This window comes from Bactrocera latifrons, unplaced genomic scaffold (genome assembly GCF_001853355.1).
Source record: "Bactrocera latifrons isolate USDA-ARS-PBARC rearing strain unplaced genomic scaffold, ASM185335v1 scaffold_347, whole genome shotgun sequence".
Lineage (NCBI taxonomy): Eukaryota > Metazoa > Arthropoda > Insecta > Diptera > Tephritidae > Bactrocera > Bactrocera latifrons.
In genome coordinates, this window is record NW_017536987.1 from 68731 (window position 1) to 91890 (window position 23160).

General features: G+C 34.3%; 3 protein-coding genes across 14 annotated transcripts in view; all 3 read left to right on the top strand.

Annotated features, from left to right (window-relative positions):
- LOC108971558 (zinc finger protein 184) overlaps nucleotides 1–12097 on the top strand; it is a 12945-nt gene extending 848 nt beyond the window's left edge. For 2 of the 10 annotated variants that reach the window (XM_018937714.1, XM_018937712.1), the window contains exons 2-4: nucleotides 9831–10616; nucleotides 10937–11085; nucleotides 11192–12097. In XM_018937714.1, coding sequence (XP_018793259.1) covers nucleotides 9962–10616; nucleotides 10937–11085; nucleotides 11192–12079 — 1692 coding nt within the window. In that variant the 5' untranslated portion in view covers nucleotides 9831–9961 and the 3' untranslated portion in view covers nucleotides 12080–12097. Of the gene's footprint in view, nucleotides 1–370; nucleotides 471–7927; nucleotides 8861–8917; nucleotides 9016–9830; nucleotides 10617–10936; nucleotides 11086–11191 lie in introns of those variants that run through there. The other 8 variants (XM_018937717.1, XM_018937718.1, XM_018937709.1 and 5 more) reach the window with 8 other exon arrangements.
- Nucleotides 12098–13505: 1408 nt separating this feature from the next.
- Nucleotides 13506–17003, top strand: LOC108971540 (OTU domain-containing protein 5). Of its 2 annotated transcripts, none has more exons than XM_018937669.1 (8): nucleotides 13506–14304; nucleotides 14440–14504; nucleotides 14566–15151; nucleotides 15211–15367; nucleotides 15425–15627; nucleotides 15701–16332; nucleotides 16409–16731; nucleotides 16791–17003. In XM_018937669.1, the coding sequence occupies exons 1-8, from the start codon at nucleotides 14095–14097 to the stop codon at nucleotides 16895–16897; spliced, it is 2283 nt and encodes a 760-aa protein (XP_018793214.1). In that variant the 5' UTR covers nucleotides 13506–14094; the 3' UTR covers nucleotides 16898–17003. The 2 variants fall into 2 exon arrangements, with proteins under 2 accessions (XP_018793214.1, XP_018793215.1); XM_018937670.1 differs by having other exon boundaries at nucleotides 16794–17003.
- A 5316-nt stretch (nucleotides 17004–22319) lies between these two features.
- The window catches only part of LOC108971528 (putative protein TPRXL), a 1515-nt gene continuing 674 nt past the window's right edge, over nucleotides 22320–23160 (top strand). Inside the window, exons 1-2 of one of the 2 annotated variants that reach the window (XM_018937657.1) lie at nucleotides 22320–22555; nucleotides 22624–23122. In XM_018937657.1, the coding sequence (XP_018793202.1) occupies nucleotides 22546–22555; nucleotides 22624–23122 (509 nt within the window). In that variant the 5' untranslated portion in view covers nucleotides 22320–22545. The remainder of the gene's footprint in view (nucleotides 22556–22623; nucleotides 23123–23160) is intronic. The other variant, XM_018937656.1, reaches the window with a different exon arrangement.

Genomic DNA, 23160 nt, shown 5'->3' on the forward strand with positions numbered 1-23160 from the left:
CGCCGCGATGTGTTGTGATTTGAAAGTCACGCGGGAAATTGGTTGCCAGTTGGCATTATATAAGTAAAGCAGACAACCTACATAGCCAGTGGCTCAGGGACCGTGATGTTCTGTTATTTGAAAGTAAATTCGCGGGAAGCTTGCAGCCAGTTGGCGCTATATAAGTAAAGCAGGCACCGTGCCTGCCTAGTCCTTAGGTGACTGTCGCGCCGCGATGTGATGTGATTTGTTTGAGCTGCTTTCTTTGATTTTCATTTCGTTTAAATTATTAATTAAATTAACTTTGGTTGTATTGATTTGTATAATAGCAAATATATGTATGTGGTATAAACGTAGTTTTGTCTTCGTAATTTGGAAACTGCGTGATTACACATTTCACACTTTCTCAAGTGCTCTAACCTAAAATTACCATAATACAAGTGTAGTATATAAAGGGTCAAATTACCAGAAAGACATTACTAAGGTAAACAGTAAGTAGCATCCTCATTAAAAGCAAAAATAACACAAATTAATGCAAACATGATTATCCATTCATGAGACTAGCAAATGCCAATGCTTGCCCCAATGACACGATTGGGCGACAATGCCAATGAAGCTACAAATATTGTATATAATGTAGGTACATATGTGTATATGAAGAGAATCGCTTAGCATATTATAACACTGAGTAGAAGTTAATCAACGAATATGTATAGTATAATATATAATAATTCACATACATACCACATATGATAATGTGCAGAATAATGAGATGATTTTATGTAGACCTGTACAATTAGTATATGTAGATGTAATTGCTCTGGTTCGCTTGTCTGTTTAGTTACATTGTCTATTATAATTTCATATTAATAATCCTTTTACTTTTTTTAACCTTGGCAATAAGTTGGTTTGTTGTTGCCCGCATATGAAGATAAAAAAAATTACGGAAATTAAAGTAAAGAGTAAATAAGATCGGTCAAAAAATTTGATTTGGTTTTTGGTTCATTTTTGTTTTAATGTCCAATTTCGGATTCTAGGCATAATAAAACACTGGAATTTTAACTTTTAGCTCTTAAAGTTTGCTTTTGCCTGACACGAATGGGCCTGATTTGCCCATACAAACACAAAATTAATCCGAAGAAAATGTAGAAAAGCAAACTTTAATTTAAAACAATTTTGCGCTTATTTTTAGTGAAGAAGAAATAGAAATTTAACATCCAGAAGTCAACCCAAAAATCTATAGACGATTCTTGCGAATTCGTTGAGCTTTTTGGATAGTTCTGTATTATACTCGCAAGTCCCCTACTGTTCAAAGGCCAAAACCTGTACAATAATGTAAACCTGTATAGTAATGCTAAATCTCTTTCAATTATGGCAGTCGTCCGACTAAATGTAGACACATATCACAAAAAGGGTGACAACGGCGAGGTTTTCAAACTATTAAAGATATAACTAGTAATTGCAGATATAAGCATGAGTATGTTCGTGTTCTTACAGAAATATATACGCGGTTGGGGTACAACCACATACTGACATTCATATGTCCTTGCATATGTGTTCTGTCTTCATGCAGTTACATACTAACTTACTACTATAGTGTATGAATGTGTATTTTATGTTAATATATTTGTTTTATTTTATTTTATATAAAGCTATCTATAAAAGTAAATGGTTGGGCATCTTTCTTTGTTTTTGATTTGTTGTGCGGATAGTAACTCCAGCTGAAACAACAACACAAACGAGATGGAAATTAATACAATAAATTTTGCGTACAGTCTAGACAAAACACAACCAACAACAACTTTGACAACAAAAAATTCATCGTCAATTTATCTGCATACACATTTATATACAGATATGCATACCTAGCTACATACATATTTAGATAGATACGCATGCATTTCCGAGTATACATACGTTCACATGGAGTGTGAAGCACCAGACAAATATTCAAACATTGCCGCAAAAATGCGTTTTATATAATTTTAGTATAAATGTACAGTCTCCACAAAATAAATTTGCACAGAAATTCATATACATACATACGTACTTGTTATACACATGTAAGCATATAATATTATGCGCTTATTTATATTTATTTTCATGTGGACATCAAATGAGCAGATTAAAATTAACTTGGGGAGGGAAATGCTATGAATATCGAGTATTTATCCATTAAACTATTTTAGCAAATACAACATTCATATGTATGCCATCTTAGTTTTGTAAGTAACATGTATTTGTTGTAAAAATTGCTTAATTCAAAAATTTTATAAAGCTTACTTCGATAAGAAACTTAACATGTGACGTTAACGATGTGACGTAGTGCGTGTACTTATGTGTTATACATAAATGTGCATATGCCAACATGTGTGTAAGATGAGAACTCTAAATAAAAGGAGCATCGTCTATAGTCTCCATTAAAAAAAAAAAATATATTCTACTTGCAAGGTGAGGTTTTTTCATGCCTCCCGAGTGAACTTGCGTAATGCATATGTTGCATAAATGTATGTGTTGCTAACTCAGTCGTACCACTACTAACACTCTGAACGTGGCTGTCATCGCGTGTTTGGTGGGATCTCTGCCATTTGCAGCGCTAGAGAAAAAAAAAACAATATTGAAATATTGGTTCTGTTTAGAATTTTAGATTTTGGCATTTAGCGTTGAGTTTTATGAATGAAAATTCGCGAATATCAGATACCTAAGCATGAGTGTATGTTAGCCGACCACTGAGGTGAAGGAACATTTGTTGTGAGAGAACGAGCGGCAGCGCCTAGTTTTGCTGATATTAGAATTCCCTTTTTATTGTCAAAAACTGTATTCTAATATGCCTAGATTTTATTAGTTTTAGTGAAATCAGTATGCCAGAGACATACATACGTATGTATATTTATATACTAATGGAGAACTCGTGGATAGTGTTGTCTACTACATAAATGAAAAAACTTGTTGTTGTTTGTAGGAACACTTGATAGAATATTTTTAATAGTTTGCTGAAGTTAATGATTTAGTTCGCTCACTGAACTTTTCAAATGATTTATAATTGTAATGGATAAAATAAATAACGAATTGACATAAGGACCACGTTGTTCTTTTATACCGAATTTTGTTTAGAATTTATGTCAAGTATTTCCATTTTTTCTTACTTTTGTTGTACATAGATGAGTGTGTGTATACTTATAAGTACATTAATTTTTAATTATTTATTTTAAACAATTGTGGTTTTGATTAATGTCCTACCAAGCTTGGCACTGTGCATATACAATAAATATGTAAATAAAACTAGATATATGAAAGTAAAACCGATATTTACAATATACATATATACTAAGTTTTACGCTTATAAAACGGAAATACTTACAAATATGCATGTACTTGCATATATGTTTAACAATTTATKTGTGCATATGTACATATGATAAAAGAGATATGAGAATATTACGTATACGCCACGCGGGAAAAATGAAAACAGTGCGATTGAGAGAAAATTGGAAGAGAGACGCCAGCGATGTGTACTACTACAACTTGTGAGAGCAGGACATATAAGTATACATATGTAGTAAAATGGGGTTGATGAAAAAGAAATGAAAATTGAAATTGGCCTATACGAATAGGAGTGAGTTTGACAGTGTAAGCATAAGGAAGTATGAATTTGCACATAAAATGAATAGTAAAGAGTAATTGCCGAAGTGATCTGTGGAAAAACAAGCATACTGTATTGGGAAAATTTGCATGTTGGATGTATACACATATTTCGGTCCAGGTAGACATCGATTGAGCCGCGTCGTATTGTATGCAGCGGGCGAATGAGCAATGTGCTACCGACACAGCAAAGGCAAGTGGAGAGTAATGTTTTTGGGTGCATAATAGTGCAGACACAAATGGTGTAGAAATGTGTGTTGGACGAATGTCTGCCCACGTTTGAAATTTCGAAATTGTGTTGTTGTAAATGCTTTTGTTTTTTGATATGCACTTTCGGTATTTGTGTTGCTAGTATGATTTCGCTTTGTTTTTGTTGTTGTGATGTCTGCCAAATTTGAATATACACTTATATGCATTTCAGAGTAGTTATTTTACTAGCATGTGTTTTTATTTGTTTCTGTTATTCGTGTCTGCCTGATGTCATGAGCATACATACAAATTTACCGTTTTGAAATAATCGTTTTTTGTTGTCGGTTTCATCGTAATCATTGGAGCATTCGCTGTCGCATATTAATGCATAGCCCAAGCACAGCAACTTTATTACTATAGTATTTGTAGTAGTTGTAATCGTGAAGTCGTCGCTTACGCATTCGGATCTGTCAGCGGTATTGCCGCTGTCATCTCGAAATGACTGCATTACAATAAGGCAAAAGTTTGTTTGTACGTATTGTGAACTTACATACGGAACTCGCGCCTCAATTTTCATCGTAGTCGCGATTTTCACCAAAATCAAATTTGTTTCACCAGCCCGCCAGTCAAACAGCTTATACTTGTAAGTAGAGTCCAGAAGTAGTAAATGTTTCACAAGTGTGTATGAGTAGTAGTCAGTCGGTTTGTTTATGTATTTACCTGGGAGTACTATGTGGAAAATAAACACAAAATTCAAAGTGAAAACAACTTTGCGGGGGTCCTATCAGCGAATTTATTTGTCAGTTTAAAACTCCACTTGCCAGCCTTTTGAGCTTATGTATGTACTATATTTCAAGTGATTTTAATTGTGACGTTAATAATATTAAATGAAAATAACTCTAATAGCAAACAGATATCATAGGGAGACATTTTTTTATATTTAAAATTAATTCTCTAAAGAGCAATATTGGTATTACTATTATAATTAGTATTAATAAAAATATTATTACTGTTATTATTATTGTTCTTGAGTAGTTGCAATGATAATTCATTATTTATCATCAGATTATATTAGATGTAAACGTATTTAGCTTTAATTTAATGAAAGTAGAAATATTTTTAATATTTTATCCCGAAATTTTATAACACTAATATTGAAAATAGGCAATAAAAAGTCATTCACCCCACGAATTAATATACAACATATGTACATAATTACATGCATTCGTTCGCGTAAAGTAAATGATGAACATAAAGAACGGCGAAGTAGCTCAAGGACACACGAAACGCGAATTTCAACCAAAACGATGAAACTGCAAAGGGAAAACAAAAATAACTCAATTGAAATTTGGTCACTTGCACCAAAGTGCATAACACCAGTTGCAGCAGTAGAAGCAGCAACAACAATAAAAGCGAAAACATGTACAACTTCAGAGGCAGCATTGATGCCGACAACAAGGAGTAGGTCGTTCATCAACAAACAGCGAAATTTCACGGCAACCCAATTTCGATTTCAATATGCCATGGCTACAAGGCAACAACACGACGAAATGCTATAAGGCTGCAAGGACGAAAGTACATTGCACGCTGCAAGGATGCAAGGCCGACGACACGACGACGATGAGAATAACGGTGATATAGATGCGGCGGAGGCGTTGGAGTAGCGCCCAGTCTTCGGCATTCAATGTCAGAGAACATAAAAACTGGCAAGTGCTCGTAGAAAGCGCATCGTTAACAGGTCCTGGAAAAGGCGGCGTCTGTAATGCAACAACCGCAGCTTTCCCACTATTGTATTTGTATTCCTACCTCCCTATGGGTATGCAGATATCGCTCCCAAATCTGCATACCCCATTTGTACTCATGCGTGCAATTCAAAGCAACAGCCTGCAATCAACATCCACCAAGTGTATGTAGCTATTCAGGACTTGCAACCGCGCTCGCGACTACCAAGGCCAATTCGCGATGAAATCCGGCTACGATGCCGGCGACGGTTTCAGTTATGTCTGTATGTAGATTGAAGTAGAAACCGCCCACAACAACCTCATCATCTAGCGACCAGGTCTATTGAAAATTGGAACACATACATATATACCTACATACCTAAATATATATATATATATATATGTATGTACATACGTTATAAGTATTAGGGAGCAGACAGAGTGTGAGAATATTTGCGAATGTGTTAGCCACAGAGGTAAATGCACTTGCCGCGGCCAACTCGCCAATAACGAAGGGATGTAATATGCTGCTAACGCGACTGCTGTACTTACGTAGAGTGGAAGCGCAGGGTGCACAAATACTCATAGACGTTCAAAATGATGAATGCATRCATGTACATACATACAGTACATATACAACATAAAGTGCAACGTGCATTATTATGTTTCTATGCCTATGCACCTATGCTTGTAGTTGTGTAGGTATACAGCAAATATCTGTATATAAATGAACAGGCTATGACATAAATGTTTTCGGTGGCAGTGCAACAGGGACGATGACGCTATGGTCTCAGTGACAATTGGTGTGGAGTTGTCTGCCTGTAAATATTGCCTTATTGTTGCAAAGACTTTAACCTTTGGGAGGGAAAGAGCATTGATGGCGCGATGTAGCCAACGGAGATAATGACGAGTACGAATACGAATATGATGAAGTTACTGGTTACGATGTAAATGTATTCATATATGAGCTTATATATATTATACACATATGTATGCATATTAAGTATACATAAATTAATAAATACAGGGTATACATTCTCTGCACAATTTTGAGGTCCATGGCGCGCGAGCAGTTGCATACATGTACATGGGTGTTTGGACTAGTTTCCCCACTTTCCAGGCGACAGTCTAGATAAAACAATATAGCGTTTTAGTTGTTTGGAAATACTTTTCTATCTTTGTGTGAATCTAATATAAATATATATACATTCTCATGCATATTTGGTTCAGTTGTTTGGATATAATTAAGTCAAGTAATTAAGCACTTCATTCCGCAGTATATTGTTTAAATTTTAGATAAGTTTTGATACCATATAACACTAAGTCCTTTTAAGATAACAGTGAATTAAAAATGTATACTCGAACGGAATTATCACACAAATGTCATTCTAAAAACACTGTCCCATAATTGTTATCACGAACACGGAACACTCAGCTAATAGTAATGGTGGAATGCCGAGGGGTTTAGTGGAATGGTTGTCAAACAATCTGCATCGACCTACTCTGTCCTTTATACTGCATTGGTCGCATTGCATTTTGAGGATATCAGAGGTAAAGGAAGAGGCCAACAGCGCCAATATGCGAAGTGATTGCTTTTGGAATTTGCTGGGCCAAGTAAACTCTCCATGAGCGCCCATCCCACTATACAATCGTCCTTGACCGTGATGTTGAACATGTGGTAATGCCAATGGCGTGGTTTCGTAGACGCCGCGGACATGACGTCCATATGCACATTTGTAATGCAAGTAAATTTACTGATGCTTGGTGGTGTTGGCAACATCCTCGAATATGCTTGTCTATGCCACAGCCACTGCAGAGATGTTGGCTAATAATGGTGGGGATGGCATTGTGCCTAATAGCTGTTACTCTGATGGTGTGTTATCATTGGTGTTGATTCGTATTGAGGTCACGCGTTCCACGGGTCGAAGAAAGTGAAATTTAGTTTCATAATATTCATACTTGTATAAATTTGTATTTTTAGTAACGCTCGCGATTTATTTATGCATTATCATGTATTTCGAAAGCATTATTATTTAAAATAATTGTTTTTAAAAAATTTAAAAAAATGAAACATTTTCAAGACTAGTACAACTATTTAGAAAAAAATCAATAAAGTAATTGGTTAAAACCGTATGTTAAGCATACTATATGTTATGGCATGAAGTCAATAGAAATCATTACATTTATATCTATATATGTACATTCATTTTTCGTGGTAAATTCCAAGTTTCTCTATGATTATATTGAACACATCTTTTGCTTTTATAATTATATATAATTTATAAGTATTATTTTATTATTATTTTATTTATTTACTTTATTAATTTAGTAATTGAAATAATTTTGATATTTGCAAGTACATATGTATAATAATTAAATTCTGCCATAATTTATTTTTTCACTCGCAATCTTTCTCATTTGTTTATTTCCTCTCTCTTCTTTTTGTTCGGAAAATGCTTTCGGCTGTGTAGGTGTTGGGGATGATTGTCCTACCATAGTGAAATGCATACTTTTCGATTGCAAATTATTTGGACGCATACAGTCCTATATGTGTGCCGTATGCCGTTAGGTGCTACTGACTCTTATTTCAGAGTAAGGCGTGTGTATTTAAATTTTTTCTTCTGTTTTGAGACTTCTACTGTGGAGAAAAAGGTTTACGTTAACAACCAAACAAGAAAAGAGAACGAGGAGCAAAATGTGGGGACGGGTCAGCTGGCAGGCAGCAGTGGCTTATATTGATTGGGATAGTGGCAAGGAATAAAAACGAGTAGCTGATACAGTGCTCCAGTCTCAGCATTTGCAAGCAACTGTCACTTTAAAATTCACTGTTGAGTAGAAAAAATTGCATTGCAAAACGGTCGTATCGGTGTAATATTGCTAGTCATATCCGGTGCAATGCTTCTTTTCGGATGGTTATCGGTGCTCTTTCTAGCAGTTTTATTCCTTTACAACAGCACCGCTATAATCCACATGAATGGCTTACTGCATGCAAGAGGGTTTACTAAGAAAAAACAATAACAGTAATTGCATTGTAAGCTGTGTAAACTGAAATTATTATACTATAAAAAATGAAAAAAATCGTGCAAATAAATATATATACAAAAATAAAGAAGCAATCCGAGGATGAAAAGCTTGATAACAACAGAAATATTGAGCCGAATTGATGTTTAAAAAAGTACATAAGAAATTCTCACGGTCACTTCAATTCCACGCACCGTACGCCGCACATTATGCAGGATTGTTATTACATTGACTCTGTGCTCGACCAGTCAACGTGCAGATCTTTGTGTGCGGTAGTCGATGCACTTGGAACTTTGGTGTTGTTTAAGGTTTGTTGATTGGCTTAGTAACAGTAAAATAGTTTCTAATAGTCTTGTTTACAACAGCCAAAGAACTTTATCGTTTTTTCTTTTGGAAAATCGATATATCGCTCGATTTTCTTTGTTATCAATGCACAAAATACCATGCGAAGTGCGTTCCTAAGGTAAGCATATGAACATACGAATAACATGAAGTTATCTACGGATATATGTATGGTGCACATGTATACCATACAAGTATATAGGAAGATGTTTACCTCTTGAAGTCAATTCTTACCGCAAATTTTAGGGACTTTATTTTATTATTCACACCTTGCTGATATATTTGCATTAACTCTTTTAGCAAACAATATTTTTATAGTACGAATGAGAATATCTCTTCCATGTCATCATCTGTTTTCAGTGCACTTAGAAGTAAGAGTATGCGGTTAAATTAAATGATATTAACTTGCAACACACTTAGACACTCATCACTATCCTATACCTCTCAGCTAATGCTAAATTCTGAAACCGTTTTGGTTTGGTCATGCGCATCGTAAATTGCACTTCAACCCTATTGGGCTCTCAACAGTTTTAGGAAATATTCTCTAATGGTTTCTGAGCTATTTGTATGCAGGTATTTATTGCTGCGACGTTATATTTTTGGTTGATTTTGATTATACATGGTCCACAAGTTATAAAGTATTTTTTTTATTAGACTTCTTTGACATTGGTAGCAGTTGTTACAGTAACTAGTGGCACATTTGGCTTTTGAAAAAGCATCTTATGACAATACACACGATTTCAACAAATTTAGTTTTTGTTCATATTATTATGTTTATATATTTTTAATAGTATAAATTCCAAATTTGTACATATGTATAACAGGTGTGAAAAATATTTGAACATAATGCACATACACTTACTGTACATTTGAAATTAAATAGAAGCAAAGTAGATATTCACTAATGCTTTCTTCTGAATGTCATTATTTTTCCAGATACCACAACCATTTGAATCAAAGCGCTTAGTATTCCCTAAATTGACTATTTGGAGTAGAATTCCAACTATACGTGAAAGAAGAGAATCCTTTACAGAATTATTCAAAAATAACGTTATTTTCGGATAGCAATGAACTTTTCACCATTTGGTAATACTTTCCCCGGTACAACCACTATTCCTGGATTGCCGCAGTTCACGACAACTGCAGCGCCACAAGTTTCGACTGTAACCTCAGCGGCGGCGGTTGCCACTGTAACGTCGCAAGGAGCAACGCAGCAGGAGGAAACTGCCTCCACCAGCGGCCGCTACCAATCACAGCAGCAGCAGCCACAACAACAACAGCAACCATCGTCTGCCAATGTAAGTATGACACATTTTAACCAACCAGCACTCCCGATCGCTGCTGGAACAACCGTCACCGCCATACATGCAAAGTTCCGCACATCGGGCGATGAGCCGCAAGGGGATAAATACAATGGACATTTGGTGACTATAGAAACAGCAGGTACCAGCGGCGCACAGCAAGAGCCACAATATGGTAACATACCAACGTACACTACCCAACATGCGGATGATAAACATTTGATTACAGCAGCCATTGCGTATCCACAAAATACGATTACCGCTTCGTCGTCAACGACAGCGGCAATGGCAGGTATAGCGGTCACAAATGCTACGCAGCAACATCAGCTGCATGTTCAACAACAAGTGTCTGGACCACAAGAGTTAACACAGGACTTGTGCAACGCCATTTTACAACAACAAGGTGTGGATACAAAGCTTGGTGAGTTAAAATTGGGACAGAACTGAAATAATTGGTTGCTGAAGTACTTTTCAACAAGAATGATCAATTAACTAAAATACGCACTATCGGGGAATCTTTTCAACACCCACCGTCACTTTTAGACCTTGGTTGTTATTATTTTAACATAATTTTTTGTTTAATAGAAATTTGTTCTTAAACGGAAAAGAGGAATTAAGCTTCAACCATAAAATACTTGTCAGCAAAATTTAAACCGACATATTAACAATTCGTAATTTCGTATTATAGACTGAAGTATTGGTTGTGATTAACATTTCTTCCCCTCACCAATGTTTCTGTAGTTCTACAAAATACCTCATGGCAATCGCTAACACCAGGTACCACAGTAGCTGATTACCTCTCCCATCTTCCAGCAAACACACTACCATTGTCGCTACATCATTTCCTCAAGTATTCAGCCGAAACGATAAAGAAAGAAAATCAGGGTGTAGTAAGTATAAGATACAAACCTTTGCTTATATATTTATATGAAATATATTTGCAATATTTTTAGTGGAAAAGTTATTGATAAAAGAGGAATGTTCTTGGCCTAACATGTTTTACAGGTACAAACGGGAGCACCTATTGGCATCAATACCATTGCCGGTACAACAACCATTACAATACCTCAACAGCAAACGGAGGCACAAATACAACAACAACAACARCACCAAGGAGCAACAACAGCACACCTACAAACAGATCCGTCGACTAGCGACGCTGTTGCAATGGCCCCAACCTCAGCTATTAGTGCAACTAATACATCGAAAAAGAAGAAACGAAAAAAACGTCCTAAGGATCGGAAGCCAAAATTGAGACCTGGCGAAATTCGGCTTACAACAGCTCTGGATGGAAGCCCTTTATATTTGTGCCCCGAATGCCAGGTTGCATATCCCGAGCCGGACTTGCTCGAAATACATTTGGTAGGACACAATCTTGAGAGACGCTATATCTGCGATATTTGTCAGGCGGCCTTGAAGCGCAAAGATCATCTAACGCGTCATAAACAGTCTCATAATCCAGAAAGACCTTATATATGCACAGTCTGTTTGAAGGCATTTAAACGAAAAGAACAATTGAGTTTGCACTTTGTGATACATTCGGGAGAAAAACGTCACTTATGTCACGAATGTGGTAAAGGTTTCTACCGCAAAGATCATCTGAGAAAGCACACACGTTCGCATATTGCACGCCGTGTAAAAGCTGAGCTTAGCATGCAGAATGAAAGCGAACATGGAACGAGTATGCTACAACCAATCACAGTGACAACAATTACTGAGGTGCAACCTCAGTCGTCAAGTTCGGCGCAACAACAGCATTCAAGTAACCAGCAACAACAACAACAGCAGCAGCAACAACAACAACAGCTCCAGCAACAGATGCATACACAACAAATGCAACATATTGTGGTAACACAACAACAACAGCAACAAATGCTTAATTAGCCAAATGGCGGCAATGATTTTTGTAAAGTCAGTTGAAATTCAATATTGATATTAGGAACTGCTGGAAACTAAATTAAGAAAAATTAAATTTTAATATTATAACCTGCAAATTTGCTGGGGTTTGCTCTAAATTTTCTTTTCGATTTTTTTTTAGTAATCATTTTTTTATAAACACGTCTATTGAAAGTATTTTTGACCTATTAATGCACTTGCGAAACTCATGAAATATAATACTCTATGCTTCATGTCATTATTATTGTTTGGAAAATTCATCTGTACATTTTTTTATAACATTTTGGGACAAAATGACTTTTGCAAATAATAATGAACATCATACGCCGCCGAACAAATAAGTAAAACCTTATGAGAATAAAATAATTAAATTTATTGTATAGGACATTGGCAAGGACTGAAGAAAAAATCGCTATGTTGCATACAATAGCTGTATTTACCAATTCGCCTCATGTGAAAATATTTAATATGTATGTAATTAAAATAGATTATCGTACGTATTTAACACATTACTTCAATGTAAATAACACAAAATAGCGATTGTATGTGAAATTTAAAATTAATTATAAATAATAAAACGAATATAATAATAACTTCTACTAATATTATATGAAATAAGTATAAAGAATAGATCTAAGAGAATGCAATATAAGGAATGTATTTTTGTATGTAAAATCGAAAAAGAAGGCTAAACAAAGTGCAGTAAAATCTGATGATTTGTATATATTCGAAATATAAATTTAAAAGTAACAAATTTACTATGATTTACACAAATAGTATATAATAATTCGCTATAGATGTGCAATGTATGAAATTATTTTAACTAATCATATAACATTTTTGAAGTAAATAAAAAAATCAAATATTTTAATAAAAAAAATTGTGCATATATTTTATTGGGCCATACTGATAAAATTAGATAAACAAGTTATGTTAGAAAGGCAAAAATCAAAAAGAGAACAAACGAATACTAACAAAAAAATAATTCGTTGATGAGTAAATTAAAAGTTATCGATAATTTTATGATTTACTAAAATGTTTCCGCTTCAAGAAGTGTTTTAACTGAGTCCAAGATTTTATTAAAACACATCACTATGCAAAAAAAATATTTAAAAGTTTTAAAGTATTAGTAAAGTTTTTAACGTAAGAGCTGTTGTGGTAAGTACTGAAAATAAGATCGGAAGAGTCTCACTGTATTGATRTAACATGGTTATTTTCCACTACAGCTCTTGGGAAATTTTATTGACCGCATCATAGTATTACTATGTACAATATTTAAATGATTTCAATTTGCACCATATTAATAACAATTACAGTGCTGCCAATAACCTTTTTAAATCAAAATGCGTTATAGTGGCAAGGCTAATAAAGTATAAACACAGCTGCGTGGAAATACGAATGCAAAACAGAATAATAAAACACCAGAAAGTAGAAAACTAAGTAAAAGAAATATATTGAAAGAATTTTCTTTGCCACTAAACTTCTAAAATCACGTTAAAACGATCAGAAATTATTAGCAAATCAATCCATAAAAAATTCTAGTTCATTCTACAATATTGCATACAATTTTAAAAAAGCTAGAGGTTTTCAGCCCAATCTTAAGTGTTATATGTACATGCATATGGTTTTGTGAACAAAGGCGTAATTTCGATCATTTGTGAATAAAATGAGGATTTAACCTAATGAGTGACTTTTGAGTGGTTGATATGTGTTGTCCATAGTAAACCAAGAAAGAAATGTTCATTTAGCAATAACATAATACATACATCATTATTATGACGCTAAGTTTAAAGCGTAAAATGGAATAATTCAAATTAAAACTATACAAAGCGGAAATACAAAAGCGCATTATTCGCTAAAATAACAACTGCAACAACAATAGTGTTACGTAGTCATTACTGTGAAGTATACTCATGGAAAGACTACTATATATAGACTAATATACTGGAAACTTCTTCAAATTTCACACTTTTAAATAGTTATTAACAAAATAAAACGCTACAATGACTATAAAGCCTATAATTTCACCAACGCAGAAACGATCGGTTTCGGACGAAAAGAAAGAAACTCATAGCCATAGTCATTCACATACTCCACATCCACATGGAACTCATACTCATGGACTTGGCCATAATGCGGTTGAACCACTCAACAGTCATAATCAAAACAGTACTCGAAGTGCTAATACACATGCTCAATGTCGGGCTGGGCAGGTAAGAAAGTTAGATACTTAATTTTTTAAATATTATTTATAACAAATCCCCTTTTACATATGCTTTTTAATATATTGTAACAAAAAACAGCTCATAAAAATTTATTACATTTTCATTTACCTTTCATAAATGCAGAGCCCTCAGCGGAGAGTTGAAGTTTTCGACGACATAGCCCGTCATCGTCGGAGCCCACATAAAAGGTAGATAAAAATAATACGCAAATTAGTTATTTTTCAGTTATGCTGTTGGTTTTTTTCATAGCTCACGTTCCAAGCGTCGAGATCACCATGACCACCTACATAAACGGGAACGCGTAGAAAGAGAAAAACTTTCCACAGTAAGCGTTTCAAATAACACAGGCTCCAACAAATGTAGCAGCCCGCATGTTCATAGTAATATATCTTCAAGTACAGTTGTTGTGAACAATAATGTTAGCACTCCTGTGGGAAAAAGTGGAATGGGTACTAGTGCCAGTATACCGCAGACAGCTGAAACGGTCGAAAGTCCAGCTGATCAATTGGGTTCCGGATCAGTGGTACGTAGTTGTCAAAGTCCCAAATTATCAACACCGACTACGCAAGCGGCGGCTAACTTGCTGAAAGCAGTCGAAGAAACATATTCTGGATATAATAGTGGTGACGAGCACTTGAGGCCCAAAGAAGATGCTATTACTGCCGATGAGTGGCAGCAACGCGATGAACAGTTTGCAAAATGTATGGCTGGACGTGGATACGAGCTACGATCAGTTGAGGAAGATGGTGCTTGTTTATTTCGATCTATCTCCTTACAAATTTATGGTGATGAGGAAATGCACGACGTAGTCCGCCAGCATACGATGGATTACATTGTAAGCCGTAATTGAGTCATATTTCAAGCAAGTCATTGCAATTTTCTTTTCACTTTTAGTACAAAAACCGAGAATATTTTTCACACTTTGTCACTGAAGATATAAATAGTTACATTAAACGAAAACGGCGAAAGGATTCTCATGGTAATCATATAGAAATACAAGCTATGTCGGAAATATATAATCGTCCAGTTGAAGTATATTCATACAAGCCAAGTACGTATATATTGAATAATTTTGATTTATTTTAATAAAATATTTAAATTGACTTAGCTCCCATAAATATTTTCAATTCGGAGCAATTGAATAAGGGTTATGCACCACTGCGTCTATCCTATCAACGTGGTTCGCATTATAATGCGATTCTTGATCCATATAATGCGACTGTGGGTGTTGGTTTAGGCTTAGCTGGTCATAAGCCTGACCTTCAAACGAAAGAAGCTGTGCTCTTGAGTGAACAAATGGAAATTGAGCAGGTAAAAAAAATGTGTAATATAATTCCTTTAATATCTTCATTTAATAAATTTTTCGGCCCTTTCATAATAATAGACAATGTTTGAAGATAAACTGAAAACAACTGATTGGGAAGCTACGAATGAGGCTATAGAAGAACAAATTGCACGAGAATCTTATTTGCAGTGGTGCCGAGAAAATTTGCAGAAAAGTCGTATTAACGCTACTGCGGCATCCACATCAGCTACTGTAACGTCTGCTGAAATTGCTTCAGATTCGGAAGCATCACCTTCCAAATATTCTGTTCAACACAATAATTCTAGTGATTTAAATACTAATACCAGCAACTGCAGTAACAATTCTGTACATACTGACATTGAGAACACGACTCATACTGACTCTACAATAAAAACATTTGAGCGCAACTTAAGTTCAAGCGTCGATTCGACAGATACACCACCAGTTTTGGAGAATAATCGTGTCTTATCACCGAAATCATTAAATCTAATAGCTCACAGTGTAAATAAAAATATAACGTCTCCACATTCCGTCGGTGATTGGGAATTAGATAGTGATGATACGGATATAAGTAGTACCAGCTCAATCGGAATGGGTAGTGTGGGTAATAGTACCGGGAGTATGAAGGTATTGAAAAAGCGTAGTGCTAATTTGCGGACTGGTGCGAAAAAACGACGTCGTGAACCGGTGGTCGTGGCAAAAGGAAAGGGGTAAGGCTTTTTAGAACTGCTAATTTTAATGGAATCGGTATCAATAGCGTTGGGTTAAAATATTAACTGTTTGTAGTGTTGCGGCATCTACTCGTGGGATAGGAAAAAGTCCGAAATATGATAGTGAGGGGGATCCACCTATGATGCCAATAAAGTCGCGATCACACACTCCAGAGGGTGAGCAGCAGCCTTGCACATCAAAGCAATCGTGCATTACAACTCCCAAAAAGGATTTTCTGAATGCACGTGATAATTTATTAGATATGCTATCGGCATCTACTTCAAAATGTACCTTACCTTTGTCAAAAACTTCAAAAGAGAGCTCAAACCAATCTAACGACAATCAAGAATCTTCAAACTTTTATCAAGAGCTTTTGGAAGCTTCGTATGCAGCAGATGGTTAGTAAAGTAATTTAATTCTTAAAGGTTTAAAAAAGCTTAGTGATTTTTTGCTTTAGCAGGTTTTGGCCAGTTAAGCGAATCAGAAATGCTACAACGTGCTATACAATTATCCACTCAAGAGTACATCGATGATCAAAAAAGGAAGTATCTGTTTGGGCCATAAGTTTAAGTTACTTAATAAATGCAAGCATTTTTTTCTGTAGCGTTTAAAATTTAGAATTGAACAATAAAAATAAAAACATTGTTATTACTTGGTGAATTTAGTTGAATTGAAGAATTATTAATGCAAGATAAAATATGTATAGTATAATACAAATTATGAATTCTTAAAAGAATTATTGTAATCATTTTTAAATAATAAATTTATATGAATATACCCTTTGAATATACTATTATCATGCGAAAATATTAAATACTAACATTAAACACAAAGAAAAATAATTGAAATGGAATATAAAAATGTATTCGTTGTATTTGATATAATAATAAATATTTACTTAATTATTAACATGCGCTAGCAAATTATGGTTGAAAATAAGAAACATTTCAAGTCCAGCAACCGCTACTTTGAGAGATATTTTTTTAAACATATTTTCAAAGATTTTTACTGGACACAGTGCATTAAATTGATTACGGGTTAAATCCCCTGTTTATTTAATAATTACTGCCAGAATAATACTGGAATTGGCGTTTCATGAATTCTAATCTATACTTTATAGTATTACCTAATTTATAATATATAGAAATTCTATATGCATAAAGATATTTAGCGTCGTTAGTTTGAAAGGTGCATTACATGTAATAATATGTGTTTTGTTAACCATATCTTTGAATATTGTGTACAGCCAATGAATTCACTTTATTATAAGCAGTAGTCTGTTAACATTAATAAATTGAAAAATTTTTTCATTTAGAATTAAAATTGTAAATGCAGTATAATTCAGTATTCTAGGTTTGTTATTGTAACGAATTCGTGACGCTGGACTTCTAGCTTGTTGGAGTCTTGGTTATTGCTAATATCAAAGCCAGGGATGTTCGAAAGTCCTGATACTAGATAGTTATATAGGGACTTATCTACTCTAACGCGCTCTATGCGGTACAAAGTTACCCGGAAGCTCGAAAGCTTATATATTAGGTATATGAGGCTAAGGGAAGTATTGGCCCGATTCAATCCATTTTTGACATACAGACATTCCGTTGTCAGAGRGGCATACAAAGATATTCACTGTTAAAAATAACTGTGGCATCTGTTGGCAGTTAGGAGGATCTTGACTGATACCGTGACAATTAAATTCTTTAAATTTTATATATCCTTTGCTTATATATGCACATATGCATAGGCGTATATACATATTCGAGATAAAAATGTAGCTTTAATTTAAAATAAATGTGCAATAGGTTGCCACTAAAAGGCACATTTCTGCATAAATATGCCATAAAATAATTATTTTAATATTTTATAATCACTTACCACATTTTATTTAACTTCGTATCACATTTCTACAATAAATTGATACACTTCCGTACTCTAAACTCGTTTGCATACTTCTAATACATTAACATAACATTTAAAGCCCAACCACTGGCAGAGCTCTGCCTGCTCCGTTGCTCGGCACTCAGCTTTYGCACTCACTAATTTTTACTTTCACTTTTACTACATAAATACTTTTACTTTTTTATTTTAAAACGGTAAAATTGACTAACTCAACGTAATTTTACTAAAAACTCCTTAATTGCACCTTAATTCTTAAACTAATTTCTCTTTTCTAAATTCACGCTCAGCTTGTGCACTCACTAATTTTCACTTTCAATTTTACAACACAAATAACAACGCTCGATTACTTTTTTTACTCTAAAACGATTAAATTGTCGAACTTCAACCTAATTCTGCTAAAAACTCCTTAATTGCAGCTTAATTCTTAAACTAATTTCACTTTGCACTGAGCTGCTGCATAAGCCACTTACACGAAAGCGATATAAGGAAACGTATGATCGAAATGGCGGCGGAAATTGAGAATGATGCTATTCAAGATTCGAAACTACAGGGTTCACAAATACACACACATAAATGGATGTCATGATTATAAACTTGACCAACAGATGGCGCACATATTACTCTTTGAAATTATATAATGAACAAATGCTATTATATTTGGTTATTAAGAGCTAAAACTTCGAAGTTGGATAACATTTCTCTGACAAAAATGTTTTTTAATTATCTAATAACTAGTTTGTGGTTTGCGGTGATTCATTTTCATTCAGACAAGCGCAAGGGTGGTATTTTATAGGGTGTAGTGTCATCTGCTGACAACAGTCTGACCATTGAAGAGTATCTAGCCAATATACAGGAAAAATCGGAAGTGTGATTGCTATTAGTTTAATGAAATCTAAATAACAAGCCAATCGTAAGAAAACCATTTAAAATTATATTTATTTTACATATCTATATTTTTAGAAGTACTTTGAAAACCTATAACACCCTGTGATAGTTACTGATGCGGTTTAGTGTCTGCAGAGCTTTTTAAAAGCTCGAATATCTTTGGTCATTCTTAATTTCCGCCGCCATTTTAAACATACATTTCCTAGATTCTCGCTTGCGTCGGTGGAATTTGCAGCAGCTCGATGAAAAGTGCAATATTTTAGGTATAAAAGCTGCAATTTATAGTGTTTTTAGTGAAATTAAGTAGTAATTCGGGATTTTAATCGTTTAACAGTGAAAAATGTGATCGGGCGATATTAGTTGTGTATTTTAAGTGTTTATAGTGATTTGTGGCAATAGGAGCGGCACACTGCCAGATGGAGTATATCAAATGTTTTCAGATGTAAATAGGTGGGTGCACCTACATATGTATATGGGGAGCAGAGTGCGCTTAGAGCATTAAGTGAGGTAAGTCCTGTTGAAAATTATTAAAGTTATAAAGTTATATTAAAATACAACGTAGGCCCTACTCTACGCAATTGTGTGTATCAGTGAATGAATGTGTATACTTTTCCATAGCACATATGACCAGAGAACGTTCTCTGATAAATATACGTTCTCTGATAAATATACGTTCTCTGATAAAACTAACAAAAAAGTTCAGTGGCCACTGTATCGTTGCTATTCTCAAGAGCGAATATCATCAGTTGTCACCTCCTATTACCGCCACCATTGTTTATAATATAGTTCCTTTTAGCTAAGCGTTCGAAATTGCCTTAGCAGAGTACGCTGCATATTCTCTCATAATTGCAGCTAAAAGCGTTGGTACATTTTTAAAGTTGCGCAGTAATATTATTGCTGTTACTATCACTCTTGATTAACATTTTCTAGTCTAGTCTAGTTATAGTCTAGTTCTTAGTCAATCATTGTTTGATGTTCTCTGGCTTAGCATTGTCCATTAACACTTCTGACTACTTGTTTACAAGACAAAACAGAAGTGACCATGATATTAGGAAACAAATAATAGTAATGTAAGGGATAGGTGGGTGCAACCGAACATTTCATATCTTGTTACTTGCAGGAATCAAATTAAGGAAATATTTTGGCACACGCTCTCTCATTTTGAGATAACTCTCATATTGACCGATATATGCGGCACAAAGTCACCCCGAAGTTCGAAAATTTTTATATTAGGTATATGGGACCAATACTTCGCGGTCCGACATATCATTGTCAGAGATCATTATCCTTGAATTTCAATTATATATCTCACACATAGACCAATATTTTCGATTAAAAGTCAACTATAGGCGTCCAAATATTCGGTAACTACCTGTGTATCAAAAATGGGTTGCCTACCAAATTTCATCAAGATATCAATCTTTACTCGAGTTACAGCTAGCACGGACAGGCAGTGAATCAGCCGGATTAAAACTTTTCTCGTCATCCTCATCATTTATATATATATACATATATAATCCTATATCTATTTCACTTAGTTGTGATATATACAACCGTTAGGTGAATAAAACTATTATACTCTGTAGCAACAGGTTGCCATAGTATAAAAACCAGGTCTAAAATATCTTTCCTGCACGGAAAAGAGAGATATGGGATCAGCATATCCCATATGCGAGCAAGTACATAAATAAATATACCAATGTTGCGTTTGTTTTGTGCAGATACTCAGCTGATATTTACACTGCAACATTTTTGCGTCGACTATTATGCCTTGCTGCAGAGATTGAGATAACCAAAATCCGTTTGTTTTGACTCGCATGACTCAAACCGTTTTTTTCAATAAATCCTCCTAATTTAACGATTATCTCCCAATAGCTCGATCCCTTTGAAACATCACGTCTCTTGGACCTTCCATTAGATAACTTCTACCTTACTAACCAAGCGGGGAGCCGAATGTCGAATGGGCATACAAGGAATCCACTGTGATTGTAATACAAAGTCATTTGTATAAATGTATGCTTTATCGGTCTCAATGTTATCAGTTATAAAATCTCGCAGAATTAATTGAACACACCACAATCTCTGTTGCCATCTTTACTAATTAGAATTTTTACTTCAGTGAGTTCTATGAAAATGAAAAGTAAATTAAATTGGCATGTGTTTTATCACCAAGAAAATAAGTATGCATAAATTTCCCCAAATTTAAATAAAAAGTAACCGGTAACTTTTCTGTTAATTAGAAATCAACACTAGTTAATCATTTGAAACAGAGTACGTGTTTGACTTTCTGGGGTTTCTTGAGACTTGGGTTTCTTTATAGTTATTGTCTCTGCCTGTGTACAATCATTTACTTATTCGAAGTTCAGAGCTATTAAATTCATTATATCAGGTACATTATATGAGAGTTTAAGGATCGAAATCATTGTACTGGGTATAGGCGAGCGATAAGGTAAGTCTGTACCATCGTACAGTCTTATCACGATATGCTTAATAAAATGCTTTGACACAGATATACATATATTATTCGACCTTTCCCTCCACATTTTTTGAAATTTTTAACTTAAAGGAATGTAGAAACATTCTTAGAGCTCATGATGTTTTAATTAATAAATTTTGGAGGAGCAGATGTGAGACACTATTATACTATATGTAGGGAAATTATTTCAAAATTGAATGGTAAATAATTTTCAACATAATTTCACTATATGTTTATATTTTCTGCATTAACCTAAACCTTTCCAAATTGATTTCGCCATTAATGATAAGATAGTCTTAATTATTGCACATATTATACATTGTATGTACACCCATTTATATATGAATATCAAACCCTTACTATGAAAATAATACAATCGACTAAAATAATTTTTTCATAGTTACAGTAAATAATTCAAAGATTTATTTAATTTCCCCGATACTCGCCAGGTTATTTCAAATCACAGCAGTTCGTTAGTGTTCTTGATTACGATCTTATTAAAATTAATTATTTTTATAAATATATAAAAGATGTTTAAAAAATATTTTAAGTCGTTTATGTTATTTTCAACGTTAAGGTTAGGCATACATTTGTACAATCATACATGAAATATTTTAAACTGAAAATTAAACAGTGCTTTTCGAATATAAGTAGGTATTTATAATTCTCTTGAGAAGATATCCATCTGCACTTACCAAAAGTGCATTAAATTTTTTTTATATATAAGAGTATATCTCATTCAGCAGGAAATGTGGTTATAAACTGTATACTTATACTTATTGAAAGGGCGGTGATTTTTAGAAGCTTGATATACACCTGAAACTTCTTTAATTGTTTCTATACTCTGAGAAATTGGTTTAATATTTATTACTTAGTAACTTATTGACAAAGTAATCAGTCTACAAAGATTTCTGGGTCGCTTAACATCTTCACAACACAATTAATTCCAATAGAAATGCGAAACGGTATGAACAATGGCTTATTTTTATCAAGACCTCAGGATTTGACTATAAAATTAAATTTATATTTATAGTAATATTCGGAGTTTTATTGTGTGCCTTATATGCCAATGGAAATAACGTAATAGATGATCTTCACAAACCTCATGGGATATCATTAATTCAAGAACTAAGTGGTCCATCTACTGGTCCTTCAGGTTCTACATGCAATGACAAAGGAGTATGTGAAAATCAGCCTGATGGCGCCATGTTTCCTAATTCTGGATCAAATGGTTATATAGTGTGTCAATGCGAATGTGGAATAGCAATGCCTTGCTCCTCTGGCTTAATTTTTAATTCAGTATTTAATGTTTGCGATTGGCCTCCAGATAGTACAGATGCACCGGGAACTTCTAGCTCACCAACAGATATAACCACAAAAGGTACAACATTAACGTCATCAAGTTCGCCGTCTTCAACCCCATCGTCTACAACTTCTGATACAACCACTGAGGGTACAACATCAACGCCATTAATTTCGTCCGCTTCAAGCCCAGCGTCAACAACCTCTGATATAACCACAAAAGGTACAACATCAACACCATTAAGTTCGTCGTCTTCAACACCATCGT

What these genes read in the sequence shown, in the direction of transcription:
- LOC108971540 (XM_018937669.1), top strand. Translation starts at nt 14,095, where the DNA reads ATGACTATAAAGCCTATAATTTCACCAACGCAGAAACGATCGGTTTCG. An exon ending in GTCGTGGCAAAAGGAAAGGG is followed by an intron (nt 16,333 to 16,408) that starts GTAAGGCTTTTT and finishes AACTGTTTGTAG; the next exon opens with TGTTGCGGCATCTACTCGTG. An exon ending in AGCTTCGTATGCAGCAGATG is followed by an intron (nt 16,732 to 16,790) that starts GTTAGTAAAGTA and finishes TTTTTGCTTTAG; the next exon opens with CAGGTTTTGGCCAGTTAAGC.